The sequence below is a fragment of the Narcine bancroftii genome, chromosome 3, assembly GCF_036971445.1.
Source record: "Narcine bancroftii isolate sNarBan1 chromosome 3, sNarBan1.hap1, whole genome shotgun sequence".
Taxonomy (NCBI): Eukaryota; Metazoa; Chordata; class Chondrichthyes; order Torpediniformes; family Narcinidae; genus Narcine; species Narcine bancroftii.
The window spans coordinates 201,916,913-201,939,122 of record NC_091471.1 but is presented as its reverse complement, the minus strand read 5'-3'; the positions used below and the strand labels follow the sequence as shown (position 1 = coordinate 201,939,122).

General features: G+C 37.6%; 1 protein-coding gene across 1 annotated transcript in view; it reads left to right on the top strand.

Moving 5' to 3' along the window:
* Window positions 1–22,210, top strand: part of frem3 (Fras1 related extracellular matrix 3) — a 174,859-nt gene that overhangs the window by 10,200 nt on the left and 142,449 nt on the right. The window contains exon 2 of the mRNA XM_069923127.1: window positions 3,848–3,937. Within this exon, the coding sequence (XP_069779228.1) occupies window positions 3,848–3,937 (90 nt within the window). The remainder of the gene's footprint in view (window positions 1–3,847; window positions 3,938–22,210) is intronic.

Here is a 22,210-nt window from a genome sequence, read left to right as displayed (position 1 = left end):
AAGGCTTAATATTGCAAATGGATAACCTCTAAAGAAAATTGTAAAGTTCTGATGGAAAATGAGAAAATAAGTTACCTGAAATTATTGATTTCAATATTGAGAACAGTGGAGGACTTTCGAAGAGATTTTTCACGGTGCTCAACTAAAGTATATTCCAATTCAAAGTAAGGACAGGGTGGGGGCAGCCAGCATTGGATTGCAAAGGAGATTAAAGAGGGCATCAAACTAAAAGCTCGTGTATTCAAGGTCACCAAGAACAGAGGGAAACCTCTAAGAAGCAACAAAGTTACTAAGACCAGTAGGAAAATAGAAGATTGGAAAAACTTTAAAAAGCAACAAAGAACCACAAAGTGAGCAATAAGGAGAGGGAAGATAGACTAATAGAAAAGATTAGCTCAAAAAGGACAGTAAAAGTTTTTGTAATTATTCCCAAGGAAAACTCACGCAGACACAGGGAAAAGTACTAATTCCTTTCAGGCAGTGCATGATTCGAACTCCAGTCCTGATCACTGGCACTGAAAACGCATTGAGCTAAGCACCACGCCAACTATGCCACCCATTCGATAAGGTGGCGCATTAAAGACTTATTCAGAAGATAAGGAGGCATGGAATTAGCGGTGATGTTTTAGCTTGAATGGAGGATTAATTAACCAGTAGAAAGTAGAAAGTATTTTTTGGTTGGCAATCTGTGCTGAGTGGAGTGCCACAGGAGTTGGTGCTGAGATGGCAACTGTTCACAGTATACATAAATATTCTTGAAGAGGGGATTGGGTGTAATGTATTTAAGTTTGCCGATGACACTAAATTAGGTGGAAAAGCAAACTGTACAGAGGTATGGAAAGTCTGGAGGGAGATATAGACAGGTTAAGTGAGTGGCCAATGGTTTGGCAGATGGAGTATAATATTGGTAAATGTGATGTTTTCTACTTTGGAAGAAAGAATGTAAGATCAGAATATTATTTAAATGGCAAGCAATTGCAACACACTGCCATCCAGAAGGACTTGGGAGTGCTTGTGCATGAATGCCAAAAGTTTGGTTTGCTGGTGTTGCAGGCTATCAAGAAGGCAAATGGAATGTTTGCCTTCATGCTAGAGGGATTGAATTTAAGAGCAGGAAAGTTTTGCTGTAACTGTACTGGTGAGACCAGATCTGGAGTACTGTGTGCAGTTCTGGTCTCCTTACTTGAGGAATGATGTACTGGCATTGGTGCAGAGGAGATTCACCAGTTAGATTCCAGGGATGAAGAGGTTGGCCTATGAGGAAAAATTGAGTCTTCTGGAACTGTACTCACTGGAATTTTGAAGAATGAGGGGATATTATAGGAACATATAAAATTATGAAAGGCATAGATAAAATTGAGGTAGGTAAGTTGGTTCCATTGGTAGGGGAGCCTAGAACTAGATTTAAGGCAGTAAATTTAGGATAGAGATGAGGAGGAACTGATTTTCCCACAGGGTGGTGAATCTGTGGAATTCACCACTCTTTGAAGCAGTGGAGGTGACCTCAGTGAAGGTTGGAATGATTTCTACATAATAGGGAATTAAGGAAAATGGGGAGGTAGGTAAAGATGAGCCTATGGAGATCAATCATTGAATGGTGGAGCAGGGCCGGATGGCCTACTACTATCTCTTATGTTCTTATGTCCATATGAGTGGAGAAGGCTGCAAAATACCCAGACAGAATATCAGGTGCTGTTTAGGAGAAAATAAATAGAGTGGAAGGAGAATTTATTCAATGTGACAAAAGCTTTATCCAGAAAATGAGTGTGTTGATGAAGGGGAACTAGTTAAGAATGGAAGGCCCTCAAACCATCCTGCTGAGGATGGAAATGACCATGACAAACTGATTGGGACTAGAAATTTGAAGCTGTCATATTGGTGGGTGTCACAGATGAAAGTGGGAAAGGATTGAGCCAGTGGAAAAGTCAATTTTCATTTTTATGGATCTCAAGACAGAGGTTGATGCAATGGAATTTTCAGGTAGATATAACAATAGATATTGAATGCATATTTTGTATTGAAAAATATACTAAGGTGCATCTCATGAGGAAAATTGACCTATCGTAGACACTTAACATCTCCTCACTTGTCAGGAAGGTGCAACAGCAACTGAACTTCCTGAGAAGACTGAAGCAGGGAAGGCTACCGGCCATCATTATGTCAACCTTCTATAGGGATTCTATCAAGAGTGTCCGTGCCGGCTGCATCACAGCGTGGTACGGCTAGTGGAAAGAAATAGTTTGGAGGTCAATCCACAGGACCTTAAGAGTAGCAGAGAGGATCACTGGAGTCTTCCTCCCTTCCATCAACATGATCTACTGGGATCATTATCTGAAGAGGATGTTCAAAATCATTGAGTACCCCTTTCACCTTGCACAAAGCATATTTCAGCTGCTTCCATTGGGGAAGAGATGCAGGAGGATCAGAGCCAGCACCATTGGTTTTAGATCATTTCTTTCTGTGGGGAGTGAGAATGCTGAACACCTAAAAAAACTGCTCACACTAAATATTCAAGACTCTCATTTGTACAAAACAATGTTTATTTATTTATTTGTATAGTTATAATTCTTTCCCTGCATATGTATTATTTGCATGTGTTATGTCTGGTTGTGTGTCTGCATGTTTTTGCTCCGAGGACTGGAGAATGCTATTTCGTCGACTTGTACTTATACAATCAGATGACAATAAACTTGACTTAACTTGAAATTAAATATTTGATATAAAAGCAATGAGGAGAAATCAGAATGAATGATTGAATTGTTTTATTTTAATCATTATAAAAAAGTAAGAGGAGTAGATTAGAAATTTAGGGGGAGAAAATTTCAAAACATATCCTTAGTCATAGTTGTTATTATATGTACAGCTATGCACTGATTGAAGGAGAGAGAAAAAAGGCTGTTTAAATAAAATATTTGTTGATACAATTGGATTGTAGAATGCAATTTGCAGAATAGTTATCAAATAGTGGCTTTTATTTTGTAATTTTATCCTTCCTGCACCCAGTTCTTCAATATTACACCTTATTCCATTTTTCAATGAGGATACAAGATTCTCAGAAAATCGTTCCTTTTTGCATATTTAAGAGTTATGGATGTGTTATGCATGTAATGCTGTGATAGTTTTTATCCTCTTTTCCCCCACTATCTTGAGGAGATATCATTAGTCACTTAGATCCTTCTTGCATAGTCAAGCAAAGGTTATGATTAATCCTTGGAGAGAATCTTTGGTTCAAACCTTTAATTTCACGCCATGAGAGTTCTCATTTTTTTTTTGCCCTTAGATTACCCACAAGGTCAAATTTATCATTTTTTAAAGGAATGCTTAATTTTATGTTTAAGATTACTTAGAAGAAAGGTGCATTTTGATTGTTTTTTTACAGTTTTGGTGGATTGAGATGACCTTTTTGTTGGCCTGCTGCTGACAGGCTGCAAGAACAAAATGATTAAATTGGTGCATTCTGAACTGTTACTCTTCATCATTCAAAAGGAAAGTGTGGATATTGAATGACTGAAATAATGGAAAATGCATCTGTCATTTGAGAGAAAAGGGCATCAGAAGTGAACAAAGAGGTGTCAAACTGAAATATTAATGATGTCCTTCACGTGCTTTCTGATGTAATTTCTAGCATTTTCTTTATTTGCTATTCATCAGTTATGCAAAGAACAATAATCTGTACTGTGCATCGTACGACTAAATTTAAGGCAGGTATTAATGATCGAATTTCATCAGTAGAACTATGATATTTTGCACACTTCGCTATAATAGATAAGCTTGACATACATTTAGAACAGTAAGAGCACTATTCACTTGATAACTTGCTCATTGCCTGCAAATTCCATTTTAATAGCTGACATCGATGATATGCAGATTTCCTATATTCTGCGTGAAGGTGACAAAGCAACGAGTGATATCTTCTATTTCTCTGTTGAAGATGCTGGTAAGAATTCACTTATTATGTGTTTAATACTGTTTTTGTTCTGTATTATCCAACAGCTTTAATTCAGGAATTGCTGCTGGTGCACTGAGGAAGCTACATCTTTATTATTACAGGTACATGATCCTTTATCCGGAACCCTTTGGGGACAGTGTATTCCGAATTTCAGATTTTTCCGGATTTCGGAAAGCCCACCCGAATTGTGCTGCTGTATCCACCCCCACCCCCTTACAGTCGCCCGGCCGCCTCCCCCGACCGTGGTCCCTCAGCCACTCGGGCATCTCCCCCGACCGCGGTCCCTCGGCCACCCGGGCGTCTCCCCCGACCGCCAGTCCCTCAGCTGCCCGGACATCTCCCCTGACTGCTGGCCCCCGTTGGAGCTTTCCGGATTTTAGATGTCCGGATAAAGCATCGTGTACCTGTACATGTGCTAATATGTTGCCTGTCACTTCTTGTGGCCATGTGAAATTGTTTAAAAATGGATGAATACACAGAAATTCATTGTACAACTTCAAGACAATTATATTTAAATATAGCATGGCATTCCATCAAATTCAGCTGCAATACAGGTGAGTGTTGGAATCAAACCTAACCCATTCGAGCATGGATTTTTAACTGATTGTTACAGAAAAATAAGGCAATAATCCATATCAGACGAGTTCTGTAGATTATGAAGTAAAAAGTTTTTCTCTACATGGTGTAAGAAGATTCAGAACCACATTTATTATTTGGAATGAAATTTGCTTATTTTTTTTAAGATTAGATCACTAGCTAGAAAACGTTCTTTTTTTTGAATATCAGTGTTGTAAATATTTTTAATTGCTTCTCTAATTCCTCTGATAATCTGTTAAACTAAGTTGGAGCAAGAAACAAACAACAAAGCTTGGGGGGAAAAAAAGGAAATAAAAGGCAATTCCATTTGAAAACATGTTGAAGAATTCTGCATAATTTGTTAACAAATCCAGCATCATACCTGGTGTAATCATTTAATGTGCATGCTTTAGAATTGTACATTTTTGGCCCTGATGTTTGTATTTTTGGCTCAGAGTTGAGAGGTGATCAATTTAATCTACAGGTTTTAGCACCAAGGACAGGGGCTTTATAGTTTTCTGCAAACAAATGACACCACTTGTACTTGCCCATTTACTTTCAATGAATGTATATATGGAAGTTCATGTCAGATGAACTAATACCTAGGAACTAAGTAACTAATACCTAGAAAACCAAGTGTTGGTCCCCCGAGTCAATGAGATTAATAAACTTAATGAGCAGTGCAGAATCTGAAACCAGAAATGCCACTTTGAAGGAATGAGATCCTCCAGTTGCACAAGTTAATACAATATTATTGTAGTTGTTTATCATTTAAAAAAAAATTATTAGGCTGTTAAGTAAGAAGTGCGCGATACCCAAACAATTTAATGCATTGTGACTCATTTTGTGTATTTCAGTGATTCTATTTTTGGAGAAGAATTTACCCACCAGAGCACTAAATATCATTCTCACTGTTATTCATACTGTTTAAAAAAAAAAAGACATTCTCAAAACATTTCAATGTTCTCCTAGAAATGTTTAATTGTCAATGGTGCAGCTCTTCTGATTAAATATTACACCAAGGTGTAGATATGCTGTTAGAAAAGATTAAAGATTTCTTCCAGCATGCTTCCAAATACTTCCACTGTCAACACATAAATTACTCTTTCACCTGGATTATATTTGAAGGACCCGGTCATGGACAGCATCTTGCTAAATTTATCATTAGTTACATTTCAGAATAGTTCATTGTACCAGGGTAATTCTTTGAAGGAGCATACTTGCAGGTTACCATTGAATATGTACCAACATTTGTTGTAGCTTTTTAAAAAAAATATTTTATTTAATACTCCATTTATGCAGTAACTACAATTATAATAGTATAGATATAAAAAAAACAAATGATTACATACAAGATGGTTTTCAACCCATCCCAAAAACCCCAAACTCCTCCCCCCCAAAAAAAATGAAAAAAGTAAAAAAAATATAGGTACAAAATAACAAGAAGTTAAAGAAAGTAGAAAAGATCCTTGGATTGCAGAGAGAGATGTCATGCAGTACAACTCATCGGTTCTAACATAAACATACAAAGGAGAATTCTGCAGAGGAAGGGAGATAAAAGGAAAATCACTACAAATTTAATCCCATCATTTGAGTGTATGGGCACCAAATTTATAAAAACAGTACTAATTTCCAAAAGTATGTAATTTTTCCAAAGGAATACAATTTTAATGTATCTGATTTCTAAGTAATTGCAGTATATTTCTTTCCTACCGCTAATGATAATTTAACAAATTTTATTGATAAATTGATAATTTCAATTTAGGATTTGTACCTTTAATATTTCCTGGCAAAAATAAATTTGGATTTAAGGGAAAAACAATTCCTGTAACTTGCTCCAAAAAGTTACGTTTAGTCACCCAAGAAGTTCTCACATTGGGACAAAACCAAGTTGAATGTATAAAAGATCCTACACCTTCACCATACTTAAAACATTGATCTCATAAATCTGATTTCAATCTATTCTACTTCTGTGGTACAAGATATAATTGATGTAAAAAATTGAATTGAACTAATCTATATCTTCCATTAATAGTATTAGTCACATCATCCCTACATAAATTTTCCCACATTTGTTGGTCTATTGTAATATTCAAATCTGTTTTGCATCTCTGCCTAGATCTATATAATCTTAATTTAGGAGTTCCTGCTTGTAATAGTAAATACATCAAAGAAATACATTATTTAGAAAAAAAACCAGTCCCATTCCTAATAAAGTTCTACCTCCATACAGCTGCACAGAAACATTGTTGGTCCCAACCTATTTCTCAAATATGCTGTTAACCGAAAATAACAAAAAAGGGTATAACGTGATATAGCATATTTGTTTCTCAATTGTTCAAAACACATTAATTGATCTCTTTCATAACAATCTTCCACATTAACAATCCTTTTACAGTACCATATATTTAAGAACTGATTATCTCTTGAAAAAACTGCTACGGGCCCAGAGGACCCCAAAACCCAGTAGTAATAGAAATTCAATAAGACAAATGGTTACTTAAACAAAAGTCATTTTAAATTTTGTTTAAACATAAAACAGGTCAAATTTAACTAATTACTATTAACTTAAATCCCATCTAATTCTAAGCGCACATGTATGTAATGTGTCTATAACTTCAGAAAAGTTCTTTGATTCATGGTCCAATCTCACTTCTCACTCCTCCAAGTTCACTGGTATTAGGCAATTCTTATCCTGTGCACATAATTTAACATCTATGAATATTTCACCAAGCTCTGGTGCTTAAAGGTAATTGGTTACCACTCAGGAAGCTTCTTGTTGGTTTCAGAGAGAGATTTGTTGCTCATTGGACACACATAAACTGATTCCCTACAATCAACCACATCAGTGTCTTGCTGAAGAAACTTGCCCCATCAGGGTTTTCCTAATGATAACCTCTTCTTTGGTAGGTCACCACAGAATTACTTTCGCTTTCCTGATTTCAGGTGAAACACTCTAGCCAACCATTTCACCAGGCTGAACTCAGAACTTACAACCCATCTTCAAAATGGGGTTTCAACAAGCTGTAGCTTGCCATGACTGCAGAAACCAGTTCTCTCTCTCTCTCTCTCTCTCTCTCTGAGAGAAAGCCTGTTTGGTCTCCTTTCTCTCTCTCTCTCTCTCTCTGCTGGCAAAAGCACATGACCTTCTTAGAACAGCAAACTGCAACCAGACAGTTTGCAGCACCATAGTCCATTCATATGTTGCTTTCAAAACAATAATCCATTACTCCACAGCATGTCCAATTAACACCTACTTGTGAAATCTCTATAAGCATTCTTCAAAGTTTTTTTGCAAATGCACTTGGAGCCTGGACTGTCTGGTTTCAGCAAAGCTCTGACATTTTAAATGAGATCTGTTTTGTGCAGTGTTTGTTTGTGACCTACACTACCCAACCAATTTATCTCCTTCAAAAACATATCTATATACAATATAAAATATAATACAGCATAAAACCAAAAAAAAATGAATCAATGGCATTTTAGGTGATATAGACCCTCCACCAATATCCTGATTTATTTTTTTCCAAATAGTAAGTAAATGCTTCAATAATAATATCTCTTTATGAGCAACCAACAATTTTGATTTCCATTTATATATAAATTGCCTTTTTTCCTCCTATTTTATTCAATTCTATATTAACCCATGCTGGTTTTCTATTAAAAAAAAATCAGGAATCTCATCTGTTCCATTCAATAATAATTCCTAAAATTAGGAACCTGTAGTCCTCCCAATTCATATATCCATGTTAACTTCTGTATAGAAACTCTTGGCATTTTACCTATCCAAATAAATGTCTTTATTTGTTTATTTAATTCTTGAATTTTTTGAGGCATTACATCAGTAATATCTGAAAAAGATATAGCATCCTTGGAAATATGTTCATCTTTATACAATTCATCCTTGCGACAAAAGTAATAAGCACATTAATCAATTTAAAAAATCTTTTCAATCTTTTTAAGTAAAAACAAATAATTCAATTTATATAAATTCTTCAAATTACTATCTGTACATATTCCTAAATATTTAACACCTTTTGGCTATTTAAACTGTGTATCTCTCTGGCACTGAATATAATTATCTGCTGTCAAAGGCATAATTTCACTTTTATCCCAATTTATTTTGTAAATCAAAATTTTTCCATATTCTTCAAATTGGGAAAACAATTTTCATAAAAGTGACTCAGGGTCAGTAAAATATATTAAAACATCATCTGCAAATAAACTAATTTTATGTTCCTCTTGACCCATCTTAAAATCCTTAATTTGTAAATCAGAACAAATCACCTGTGCAAGTGGTTTGATAGCTAAAACAAATAAAGCTGGTGATAAAGGACAATCTTGTCTACTTGATCTCATTAACTTAAATGGCTTAGACACATGCCAATTTGTTACTACTTTAGCTTTCTTCTTCTTCTTTCTTTGGCTTGGCTTCGCGGACGAAGATTTATGGAGGGGGTAAATGTCCACGTCAGCTGCAGGCTCGTTTGTGGCTGACAAGTCCGATGCGGGACAGGCAGACACGGTTGCAGCGGTTGCAGGGGAAAATTGGTTGGTTGGGGTTGGGTGTTGGGTTTTTCCTCCTATATAATCCTCTAATCTAGTTTAAAAAATCCATATCCAAAATCTTCTAATAATTTAAATACCTTGTAATACCTTGTAGCTTGATTACATTCATGGAAAATTAGCTGGTGATGCTATAGAACAGAATGTAAAACTCAATATAGTGACAGATGATCAATTGCTAATTGCTTGAAGAAAATTCTGCTATCAACTGTTGATAACTGTTTACAATTAAGTGCAGAATCAAGCACTACTGATTTTAATTCAAATTTAATTATAGTCAAGTGTCATTTGAGCTTTTGTGCTCAGATTATACCAGTGGTATAACAATGCTAGAAGCAAAGAAAACAATTTTTGTGAGTATCTTTAATTTTCACTGGTCTTTAATTCTATCCTTTGCCATGGCTGCAATACCACTGCAGGTCAGCACCAGCTAAACTCTGTTCCTGAAACAGTATGCTTCAAAATTCATGTTGCCATCTTTACCCACTAGGGTAGGTTTGTAAACTCCTCAGGATAGGCTTTAGGAATTCTCTACAGTAGCTAACATCCTCTGGTGTTTCACATTCTTCTAACTTTTGGGAAATGTAGGTTTGATCCATGAACACTATTTGATATGGCACTGTATGGAAGTTGTATTGTCTGTAATCACTCCATTAAATTTGTAAATCATATATCTCAAGACAGGTCAGACTACTAAAGGACTTTAAATACTAATTTTGTGGCTGCTGTTCAATAGAGTTCACAGTAAGGTGTCTGCAATTTACATCTTTTATGCAGGAGATCTGGTCATTTCTTTGCCAGGATGCCCTGACAATTCAGCTTTTTATTCAAAAATAAACTTTGTTCACAATAAATTATTTACAAAAATAATGGTGGCACATCCATACAATATCCACCAGTGTACATTGTTACATTCATTCTCCATTGAGCACTATTGCTAAATGGTGCCTGTGAGCACTTGTAGCAATGGTTGATGTACTGACCTCACGGGCAGTATAGTAGAGGTTGTAACAACACTTCAGTGTGGGTTATGCCTTAAGCAAAAGTGGGGAGCAAATTAGGAGTGAAAAAGGCCCATTCGAACAAAGCAGACATGTCTCTGTCAGTTTGTGTCTGCAAAAGGCTACATTTACAAAGGATTAAATGAGTATAGTGAAAGAAATCATGCCACTTGTGGATGACTGTTGATGTGCAAAAGCAAAGCAGCAGAAAATAAATGAATGACATTTCTGAAATGGAATATTCATGGTGGAGAAAAAGTGGTAGAAATAAAAATAAACCTCTCAGGAACCAAGAAAAAAAGTTTTATAGGTTTCCTAACATTCTAGATGAAAATTAAACAATTATAATTGAAGTATAGGGATGAAGCTGCTTTCTGGACAAATAGAGTGGAGCCGATTAAACTGATACAATAAATGGATGAACACTGTTTGTCTGAGAGTTGATCATTTGTTCTGAGAATGAGTTCCTCCAGGAAGCATTGTGTCTTGCTGTGTGTTTGACATTTGTCCAACAATTCAACTCCACATTATCTATACCTGTATGATAGTTTATAAAAAAAACTGATCAAATTCTCCTTTCTAAATTTATATTTACAATTGTTTCCTTCATCAGGACCTCACTGACCCCTTAGTTTACTTTCCATTGAAATTCAGCTGATAAAGGTTTTGGGCATCTTAATAGAGTCAGATACCAATCTGATCAATGGAGACTAACTTTGTTTGAAATAGCTAAAGTTCAGAAGGGTTTTGTCATTGTAAAATTGGCTGACTTCATGGTGTGGGTGTATGCATAATAAAATTAGAATTTTAAAGGAAAGTTGGGTAATATATAGCTGCATACCAGATTGCTGGAGCAGGTAATCTTGGCAACCCAAAAACTGGGAGTAATTTGCACTTGGCTGACGAGTGAGACAGTTACCTATAGAATTGTGATGAAAACTATCAAATCCTTTTGTTGATTAGGTTCTGGTTGGAGAATATTAAGCTTATGCCAATGTTTGTCCTGTTGGGTAACTTGGCAAGAGAGATCAATTGAAGCAATTTGTCTGCTCAGTCGGCTATATTTGATGATAATTACCAATAGCTGGCATATTATGACACAATGTAGACTTCTCATGGAGAAAGATATTAATTATGGTGATTATATTGCCAATAAATTTGAATCAATCCAAGTATCAAAAGGTGTATTGGTATAAATATACTAAATGTAATAACATTTGATATGTAAAAAACCTAACTATTGAAATTATAATTATCCAACATTCACTGAAATACTAAATCATTCTGAAGCAAATTCTGTACCGCCTTGCCTAATCAGATTTGTCTGGATGTAATGCTTTATTTCCTTCTAAGTGACTGATCTCCAAAGGATTTAAGTGATGTGACCTGATAAATGATGCTGAAATTTACTTGAGGAACACTTGGAATAATTAATTCAGGAAGGAATATTAAGATAAGATACATTTTGAATATCACACTCATTGTATCTCACTCTTTCATGTCTATAAGAAAACCAAAATTCCCTAATGTCTATGTTAGACTTTCTTGTAAGCTAAGTGATAACAGTATTGCAATGTTCAGTGAGGCAAACCATATGCATCATGACTGATAAAATTGTTAACGTGATCCTGAGCAGACTTACTATTAATAGTATTCACAATTCATTTACCATTATTTTTATGCAGTAAAATGAGCATTTTTATTATTTTACTGTAAATAATAACTATATTCTCAGTTTCCAATCATATGGAAGGGTGTTTACCCTCTAATTCATTCCAAATATTGGGGGGAAAAAAAGTGATATAAGATAATCAGAAATAGTCAATCTGTGGCTACAGGTAGTTTGTGGCACTCAGTTTTGAATTTACACTAAGTGCCTATCACACCTTTAGTTATGTATAACAACTGTGAATTTCAAAATTTATTTTTAACCCTCCTAAAGGTGGTGCCTTAAAATGCCATTGGGTTCCCTGGCCAATCTCTACTTTATCCAAAAGCCGAGTCATTATAAAAGATAATTAAGTTGCTTCAAATAGAAACAGGCCCTTGTTCATGCTGAACAAGTTCTTTATCTGAATTATCTGGCTCTTATTTCTAAATAGTTCCTATCCATATACCTCTGGAAATGTCTTTAAACATTGTAATTGGACCTCAGCTTCCTTTGGCTGATCCATACACCTATCAACCCCTGTATGAGGAAAATTGCCCCTCAGTTTCATCTTAAATCTATTCCCTTTTGTTTTTGATTCCCTATACCCTGGAGAAAAGGCCTTATGTGGGCTCCTCATTTTTTTGTATCCATTTTCAGATCACCACTCAGCATTGTACGGTCCATGGAAAAAAAAACACCATAGTCTTTCCAACCTCTTATTATAACTCAAACTTTCCAATGGTGGTAACATCCTCTTGATTCTTTTCTGCATTGTCTGATGTCTGTGCTATAGCTGGCTGATCAGAACTGCACATGGTGTTCCAAGTGTGGTCTTACCGATGTAGAGCTGGAACATGACATCCTCAATGCTCTGACCAATGAAAGCAAGCATTCAAAACATATCTGTCTACTTTCAGGGAACTGTTTACCTGTTTTATAATAATCTCCAGGGGCCCTAACTTTAACTGTGAAAGTACTGACCTGGTTTAACATGCCAAATTTTATTGCTTTGTACATTTTCCATCTGGTATTTCTTGGTCAATTTTCCCAGTTAATCTAGATCCTGTTATAATCTTGGATAACCTTCCTCACTCCCCATTATACCACTAATCTTGGTGTTATCTGCAGCCAACTAAACATGCCAACTACATTGTCATTAATTATCAGAAAAACCCCATTTAACGTGAATTTGGATATAACACAATGAGTCATTGGACTCGATTGTTGGGCTGCCGGCTGGAGTGGGGATGTCATGCAAAATGCAAGTACGATGAAAAAAAACCCTGATTTAGCGTGACTCTTCTGTTTTCACAATGAGATTTTATGGACCCCAGTGATTGTGTTCTAACAGGGTTTCACTGTAGTTAACAAAAAACTGTGGATCCAGCACTGATCCTTGTACACACCATTGGTCAGAGACCTCCAATCTGAAAAAGAACTCTCTGCAGTCCAATTCATGCCATTAAGCTAATTCTGAATCCAGTTGGCTCGCTCACTCAGGATCCTGTGTGAGTTCACCTTTCAGATGAGCCTACCATGCAGGACCTTCTCAATGGCCTTGCTAAAGTCTATGCAGGCAATGTCAATTATCCTGCTCCTGTCAATCCTCTTGTTCACCTCTCATGTAGTCAATGCTGGGTGTCCGAATGTATCCTCGTTCAGTGTCCATAAATCTGTTCTCTCCTCTCACTGAAACATGGATAGGATTATACCTTGCAGCCTCTTGAGCCTGTTTTGCCATTAAAAAGCAGACATAAAATCACTAATTGAGCCAGCACTTGCTGCTCATGGGAATATTTTATTTACTTTTCTCCAGGAAGAATGAAATTCAATGGCATTGAAGTTGATCAGCTTGTTACAGAAGAGGACCAAAACAGTAAAACTCACTATTATATCATGTAAGAATTAAGACTGAACTGTGCAGATATATTTGAAGGCAAAATTAGGAGAACTATTATTTCCACGAATAGGGCATGCAGGATAGAAGGCCATTTTAGAATAATCATTCTTGGATTTTGATGGAGAAAGTTTGTTCTGCTAAATTTTCTCAATCTGAATTTTGATGCATTTTCATTAGCTGTCTTGAAAGTCAAAGAAAAATCTATTTGTCTGTTAATATCTACGATGCAGAAAAATACATAAAGTGGTGTCTAGTTTATGAATTGTTTGCTTCATGGATCAAGACTTTCTGGTCAAAGGTTAAGAAGCCACTACTCAATCTGTCTGCAGGACACATAAATCGCATCAGTGGATGAGTGAGCCAGGATGGACCAGCACAGCAACATACGTGTACATAGATTGAAGTGGTAACAGGCCACTTCACACCACTGAGGAACTGAGTATGGGAAGCAGTTTTGTACAGTTACCTATATATTATTAGTCACAACAGCTGGCAGCCCATCTCAGTTTCATCTCTGACTGACAAAGGATTCCACAGGTGTATTATGGATTGGCACAACTGTATATGTGATGATGCAGTCCTATTTTATTTATCGACTTCAGTAAAGCCAAAAATGATTTATAATCTAGTCAAAAAGCTTGAAGTTGAACTTGAACTTTTTCAAGAATCTGTGTGAACCTGTTGCTAGAAGGAAAGTATTATTTCTAATGCTAATACATACATTTGACACAAGTTAAACATGTAATCTTTCATTCTGTTATACTTAGGCTTAGAAATAGAGCATTTTACAGTGTTATACCCCCATCAATAATATGTCACTTCAGAAATTAGTTTTTTACTATTGACAGAGTATGATTTTATTTTTGGTTATAAAGTGACCATTCATTCCCTCTAAACCAATGTTCTCATGTTGTCAAGTGCATCCACTGTATTCTGATTTGGTGACAAATATAAATCTTCAATCAGATCTCACTTTTTATTTCAAGATTTAATTTAAACAAATCAGGCAGCATTTGTGTAGAAGAAATTCAAGTGAACCTTTTAGGTCAACGACCTTTTGTCAGAACTCTATAAAATCATGAGCTGAATAACAAGAGTAGTTTATTGTCTAAAAATAAACTCTGCTTATGCACATAACTATTATCTTGTAAGGACAATAATTGCAATACCATGGTATAGTTAAATTACAAATTGTTGATGTAAGATCAATGATAGACCTTGGTTGGATAGGAGATCACTGACATGATCTACTCAAAAGCAAGTATTCAAAATTTACATTAACTGCAGACACAGGCCCAAAAATGGGATAAAGGTTTGGACAATCCAGGATATCACAGGCAAACCCCTCCCCACTATTGAGTACAGCTAAAGGGAATGCTACCGTAGGAGGGCAGCAGCAATCATCATAGACCCTCACCACCCAGCACACGCTCTGTTCTCGCTACTACCATCAGGAAAGAGGTACAGATGCCACAACACTCACACCACCAGATTCAGGAACAGCTGCTACCCCTCCACCATCAGACTCCTCAATGACAAACTCAATCAGAGACTCATTTAAGCACTCTTTCTTGTGCATTTTATTGATTTTCATTTTGTTCTCTCTGTATTGGACAGTTAGTTTGTTTACAGTTCTTTGTTTGTTTACATGTTTTATGCTGTGTCCAGTTTATTTTTTGCACTACCAATTAGTGGTAATTCTGCCATGCCCGTTGGAAAAAGGAATCTCAGGGTTGTATGTGATATCATATATGTACTCTGACAATAAATCTGAAATCTAATGCATAGCACCTGTATATGGAGCTGTTTTTATAGCCTGTCTGCATCTATCCTGACTAAGCATTCCCAGGCCTAAGACAACATTTGCATAGCACCTTCACTGAGTGCATGCCCTGTCCTGCTTGGACTGACCAAAACAGCTTGCTTTATGGGCAATATACTAGTAAACTTAAAATATACCAGGAAGTAAAAAAAAAAAATAGGTTATATCTAGAAAACTGTATGTGATAGGTAAATTTTAAGGTGATTTTTCTTAATCATCAGCCCAAAATCCATAAAATGCACCCAAAAGTATTCAGGAAGCAAAATCTTTATTGTCCAGCATGACCTTTCTAGGTTGGCTGCCAAACCAGTTACCAAACAGGAAGTTTTGAAGGACAGTAAACATATCTGTAGTATCATTGGAATAAATGTGCGTGCACATATCTATAAAATGGTTCTTTTGCTTGTGATTAATATTTGGAGGCTTGTGCTATTGTTTGCAATCCTCTCCAAATCCACCCAACTGTTAAGCAATATGCATGGTTCATGTTCTATTCAGTTGAATCCTAAAATGTTATTGAAATAGACCTGATGGGTGAGTGTGGTACCTTTACGTCCACAGGACCTCAGTATTAGCTATGCTGACTCCAAATGATGAGTTAATTTCACATGCATATTGTCCAACCTAAATGACTACATTCTGTGGATTTGGTGCAGACATTTCTATGTTGGTGAGGCCAAATGCAGAATCAGCGACAGCTTAGTCAAGCACCTGCTCTCTGTTTTTGGATACAAGCTGCAACTCCCAGTTGAATATCTTTTTAATTCCCTTCACCATTCCCATGCTGACAAGTCTGTTCTTGGCCTCATCCATGGCCAAGGAGAGGTGAAATGAAAACTCGAGGAACACCATAAATATTGGGTAGCCCAAATTTAGGTAGCCCTTACCCAAATCCAGTTAAATTACAGTATTTTCTACCTGTCTCTCCACCTTTCATGCCTTCATTTATCCAGTCACTTATCACTTCTTGACCCCACCCAAGACTCCTCCTCTCATTTTATTCTCCCATCTATTTTTGTCTCAACAAAGAGTCCTGACCCAAAACATTAGCAGACCATTTTTCTCCATGGAGGCTGCATGATCTACTGAGTCTCTCTGGCTTCTTATCATTCACAAATGACAGGGAGTAATGACTTGATTTTATATTAGCAGTCTTACCTGTTGGTTCATCCTTTTCTCATGGGGGTCTGATTTCAATTAATTAAATAAATAAAGGAAGGTGGGGAGAAGGTAGTGAAGGAGGATGAAATGTAAAGGACTATGTTACCATGGAGGAACAGAGAAGGATTGATTAAGCAAGGCAGACTGTTTAAACCTTTACACTTTGTCCCTGGTGTCCAAGTAACTGACCACACCAAATTGCTAATGGTCAGCTTGCAGTGTCTTTCTTCAACTCTGAAAATGCCACAAATGTACCATTAATATGCATGTATTTTCCAAATAATCCAGCAGAGTCTGTACTCTGAGGGGAAGGCAGCTCACAGCATGCTCTTTCACTTAACCAGGCATCTCTAATAGAAACATTTATGTTGGAGGCACAAAGTGCAAATTTATTGTTAAAGTTATTACAGTGAAATATGCAAATTCATAGAATTATTTTAAGATCCAACAATATATTAGATATGAAACATTTCACATACTGAGAGAAAAAAATATCAAATAAAACTTTCCAACAGGTTTTGAGATGAACATAGAACATTACAGCACAGTACAGGCCCTTCATCCTTCGATGTTGTGCCGACCTTTATAGTCTTACCAAAAAATACTGAACCCTTCCTATCCCTTAAACCTCTATTTTTCTTTCATCCATGTGCCTGACCAAGAGCCTCTTAAATGTCCCTAATGTTTCAGCCTCCAGCACCACCACCCGGCAAGACATTCCAGGCACCCACAACTCTGTGTATATAAAAACTCTTGTAGAGATGTTCCCTGGTGTTTGTTATCTCTATACTGGCCTCTTAGATTGTTGGAAACCTTTAAGTCTCCTCTCATCCTTCTTTGCTCCAAAGTGAAAAGTCCGAGCACTGCTAAGCTTGCCTCACAAGATTTATTTTCCAAATCCAGGCAACGTTGTGGTAAATCTCCTCTGCATCTCTGAAGAGCGTCAAATGTCTCAAAGACTTGTTGACTCAAATCAAGGCTTTTATTAATAAAAGACTGGAGTGTAGTACATTGAGGTCGACCAGTCCAGACTGACCTGGGTCTGGTTAGGAGCAGCCCTTTATGACCTGCCAGAAGGTGTGGCTACAGCTCTCAGCCAATCACTATCGCTATATGTAAATATATACAAATGTAGAGAGTGGTGATAGGATCCCATACTATCACAATCCCCTCCAACGCTTCCACACCCTTCCTATAATGAAGTGACTGGATCAGAATACAGTACTCAAACTATGGTCTTACCAGAGATTTGTAGAGTGGCAACATGACCTCTACTCTTGAATTCAATCCCCTTATTGATGAAGCATCCCATAGGCCTTCTTAACTATCCTATCAACCTGTATGGAAACCTTGATAGATGTATGGATTTGTACCCAAAGGATCCTCAGTTCCTCCACATTGTTAAGTATCCAACCATTAAACCTGTATTCAGCCTCCTGGTTTGATCTTCCAAAATGCATCACCTCATACTTAATCAGATTGAACTCCATCTGCCCAACTCTTCATTCTGTCTATATCCTTTTGAAACTTATGACAACCTTCAGTTCTAACCTTCATATTATCCACAAACTTTCTGCTTCTTCATCTAGGTCATTTATAAAAAATACAAAAAGCAGGATCCTAGAACAGATTGCTGCAGAACTTCACTTCTCATTGACATCTAGGCAGTATACTTTTGCTTTCGACCTGCAAGCCTATTTTTTAATCCACAGGCCCACATTCCATGAATCCCATTCCTTTCTGAATGAATCTCTCATGGGACACCTTGTCCAAAGGTTTACTAAAATCCATATAGACCATATTTACACTCTACCTTCATCTATTTCCTTTCTTACCTCCTCAAAAATCACAGGCTTGAGGCATGATTTTCCCTTCACAAACCTATGCTGACTATCCTGGAGATGACTGTATCTCTCCAAATGCTCATAAATCCCAACCTTAAGAATTCAATAGTTTGCACACCACTGACAAAAGACTCACTGGTTTATAATTCAAAGGATTCTCACTTTTAACTTTTTAAAAGAAAGGGACTGTATTTGCCATTCTCCAATCCTCCAGCACCTTCCCTGTGACCAAGGAAGACTCAAAGAACATAGCCAATATCCCAGTTATCTCTTCCCTCCCTTCCCACAGGAACTTGGGGAATATCATATCTGGCCCCAGGGACTTGTCAATCTTAATGTTTTGATCCAACACTCCCTCTTCCCTAATCTCAACAACATTCAGCACTCAAGTTTGTTCTATTCTGGCCTCATCCTGATCAAGGTATACTGAAGCAAAGTATTCATTTGAAAACTTCTCCAACCTCCTCTGCCTCCAGGCACATGTTGCCTCCTTTAGTGGCCCCACCTTCCTTCTCATCAGCCTTCTGTTGTTCATCTATGCAGAGAACACCTTGGGGTGTTCCTACTTGCCAAGGCCTTCTTGCGTACCCTTCAAGCTCTTTTAAATCCTTTCTTGTTCATTCCTGGGTGTCATATAATTCTCATGAGCCTTCCTGTTTGTCAACCACAGTTCTATTTTCCTACCATCTTTTCTCTGTCTCAGTGGGACTAAACCTGTCCTGAACCCAGTGCAAGTGGCCCTGAACATTCCGCACATTACTTCTGTGCTTTCAATTGTGAACATCTGTTCCAAATTTACTCCTCCTAGTTCCTCCCTCATCCCAACATAATTAGCCCAACCCCAATTAAACACATTCCCATTTTGTCTGCTTTTGTCCTTGTCTTTGGCTATGTTAAAATTCAGTGAATTCTGATCTCTATCTCCAAATGCTTTAGAGGCAATAGGAGAGGAGGTGGTGGGCGGGCAGAGGGAAGGATGAAAGGGGGGAGTGGCATTGCTCATCAGGGAAAATATCACAGCTGTGATTAGGGAGGGCAGATCAGAGGACTCCTCTACTGAGGCTACATGGGTAGAGCTGAGTAATAGAAAAGACATGTCCACATTTATGGGGTTGTATTATCTATCGAGAGATAGCAGATAGCTGCAGAAAACATAAGGTTTTGATGGGGGGGGGGGGGTGGCGCTAAAAGAGGTTGCTTTGGCAGATAATATGAAGGAAAATCCTAAGGGGTTCTACAGGTATATTAAAAGCAAAAGGAAAGTAAGGGATCAAATTGATCCCCTTGAAGATCTGAGTGGTCAGCTCTGTAAGGAGCCAAAAGAGATCAGGGAGGTCTTAAATTTTTTTTTGCATCAGTATTCATTGAGGAAATGGGCACAGTGTTGTGAGAAGTAAGGAAAACAAGTAATGAGTTCATGGAACTTATACAGATTAAAAAAGAGGATCTGCTGGCTGTCTTAAAGCAAATAAGAGTAGATAAATCCCCAGGGTCTGTAAAGAATATTCCCCTAGACCTTGAGGGAGGCTAATGAAGAAATTGCAGGGGCTCTGGCAGAAATATTTAATATGTCGTTAGCCACAGATGCGGTGCTGGGGGATTTGAGGGTAGCTCATGTTGCTCTGTTTAAAAAAAGTCTCTTAACAGTAATGCTGGAAATTATAGACTGGTGAGCCTAACATCAGGAGTAGGCAAGTTATTGGAAGGTGTTCCAATAATTGGATAGCCAGAAACTGATTTGGGATAGTCTATATGGCTTTGTGCATGATAGGTCATGTTTAACCAATCATAGAGTTTTTCGAGGAGGTTACCAGGAAAATTGACAAAGGAAAAACTGTGCATGTTGTCTACATGGACTTTAGTAAGGCCTTCAACAAGGTCCCACGTGGAAAGTTAGTCAGGAAGGTTCAGACACTAGGTGTTCATGGTGAAGTAGTGAATTGGATTCGACAATGGCTGGACAGGAAAAGCCAGAGAGTAGTGGTGGATGATTGCTTCTCAGACTGGAGGCCTGTGACTAGTGGTGTGCCTCAGGGATTGGTGCTGGAACCATTGTTCTTTGTCATCTATATCAATGATCTGGATTACATGGTAAATTGGATCAACAGGCTTGCAGATGACACTAAGATTGGAGGAGTTGTGGACAGCAAAGAAGGTTTTCAAAGGACTAGCTGGAAAAGAGAGGCGAAAAATGGCAGATGGAATTTAATGCAGACAAGTGGGAGGACAAACCAAGAAAGGACATGCATGGTAAATGGTAGGGCACTGAGGAGGGCAATAAAACAGAAGGATCTGGGAATACAGGTACATAATTCCCTGAAAGTGGCTTCTCAGGTGGATAGGTTTATAAAGAGATCTTTTGATATATTGGTCTTCATATATCAAAGTTGTGACTATTGAAGTTGAGATGTTATGGTAAAGTTGTGTTACACATTAGTGTGGTCAAATTTGGAGAATTGTGTGCAGTTTTGGTAACCTAAATATCAATAAGTTAGAAAGAGTGCAGAGAAGAGTTACTAGGATATTGTCCGGACTTCAGGAACTGAGTTACTGGGAAAGGATAAACAGGTTAGGACTTCATTCCCTGGAGCGTATTTAAAATTATGAGGGGATAGACAGAGTAAATGTAGATAGGCTTTTTCCACTGATAGTAGGTGAGATACAAATCAGAGTATATGGGTAAAGAGTGAAATGGAAAAGGTTTATGGGGAACATGAGGGACAACTTCACACAGAGAGTAGTGGGAGTGTGGAACAAGCTGCCAGCTGAAGTGGTGAATGCAGGCTCAATTTTAACGTTAAAGAAGAATTTGTGCAGGTACATGGATGGGCGAGATATGGAGGGATATGGGCTTAGTGCAGGTCAGTGGAACCAGGCTAAAATATGGTTTGGCAGACTGGAAGGACCAAAGGGACTGTTTCTGTGCTGTAATCTTCCATGGTTCTACCAAGAGGTCTGCCACCTGACCAAGTTTATTTCCCAGAACTAGATCCAGTATGGCCTTTCTCTGAGTCGTCTGGTCCACATATTGTGTTAGAAATTCTTCTTGGACACAACTGACAAATTCTAATCCATCTTTCCCTTTTGCAGTAAGGAGGTGCCAGTCAATAGTAGGGAAGTTTAAGTCTCCCATAACAACAACCCTACAATTTCTGCACCATTCCAAAATCAGCCTACTTAACTGTTCCTTGGTGTCCTGAGGGATAGTCTATTGTGGGCCAATAGACTATGCCCAGTGCAGTGATTTCTCCTTTCCTATTTCTGAATTTCACCCACATCGACTTAGTAGACATGCCCTGCAAAGCATCGTCCCTTTCTGCAGCCATGATACTATGCCTCACCAGTAATGCTACATTCCCCCACCTCCTTACCTCCCAGCTATTCCTTTAAAAGCACGTAAACTCTGGTATCCGCCAGCCAAGTCTCTTTAATGACAACAACATCATAATTCCATGTACTCCTTGCATTGAAATAGACACATTTCAAACTCTCCACTCACTATGTTTATGCTTCCTCCCCTGCCTATCCTTCGTCACAAACTCGCCACACTTTACATCATGCTTTTCACCTTTTGCCCTATTCTCTGCACTCACATTCTGGTCCCCATCCCTGCCAAACTAGTTCAAACCCTCCCTAACAGCTCCAGCAAAATCTGTCCACCAGGATATTGGTTCCTCTCCAGTTCAGGTGCAGCCTGTCCTTTTTGTACACGTCAGGCATTCCCCAGAAGAGATCCCAAA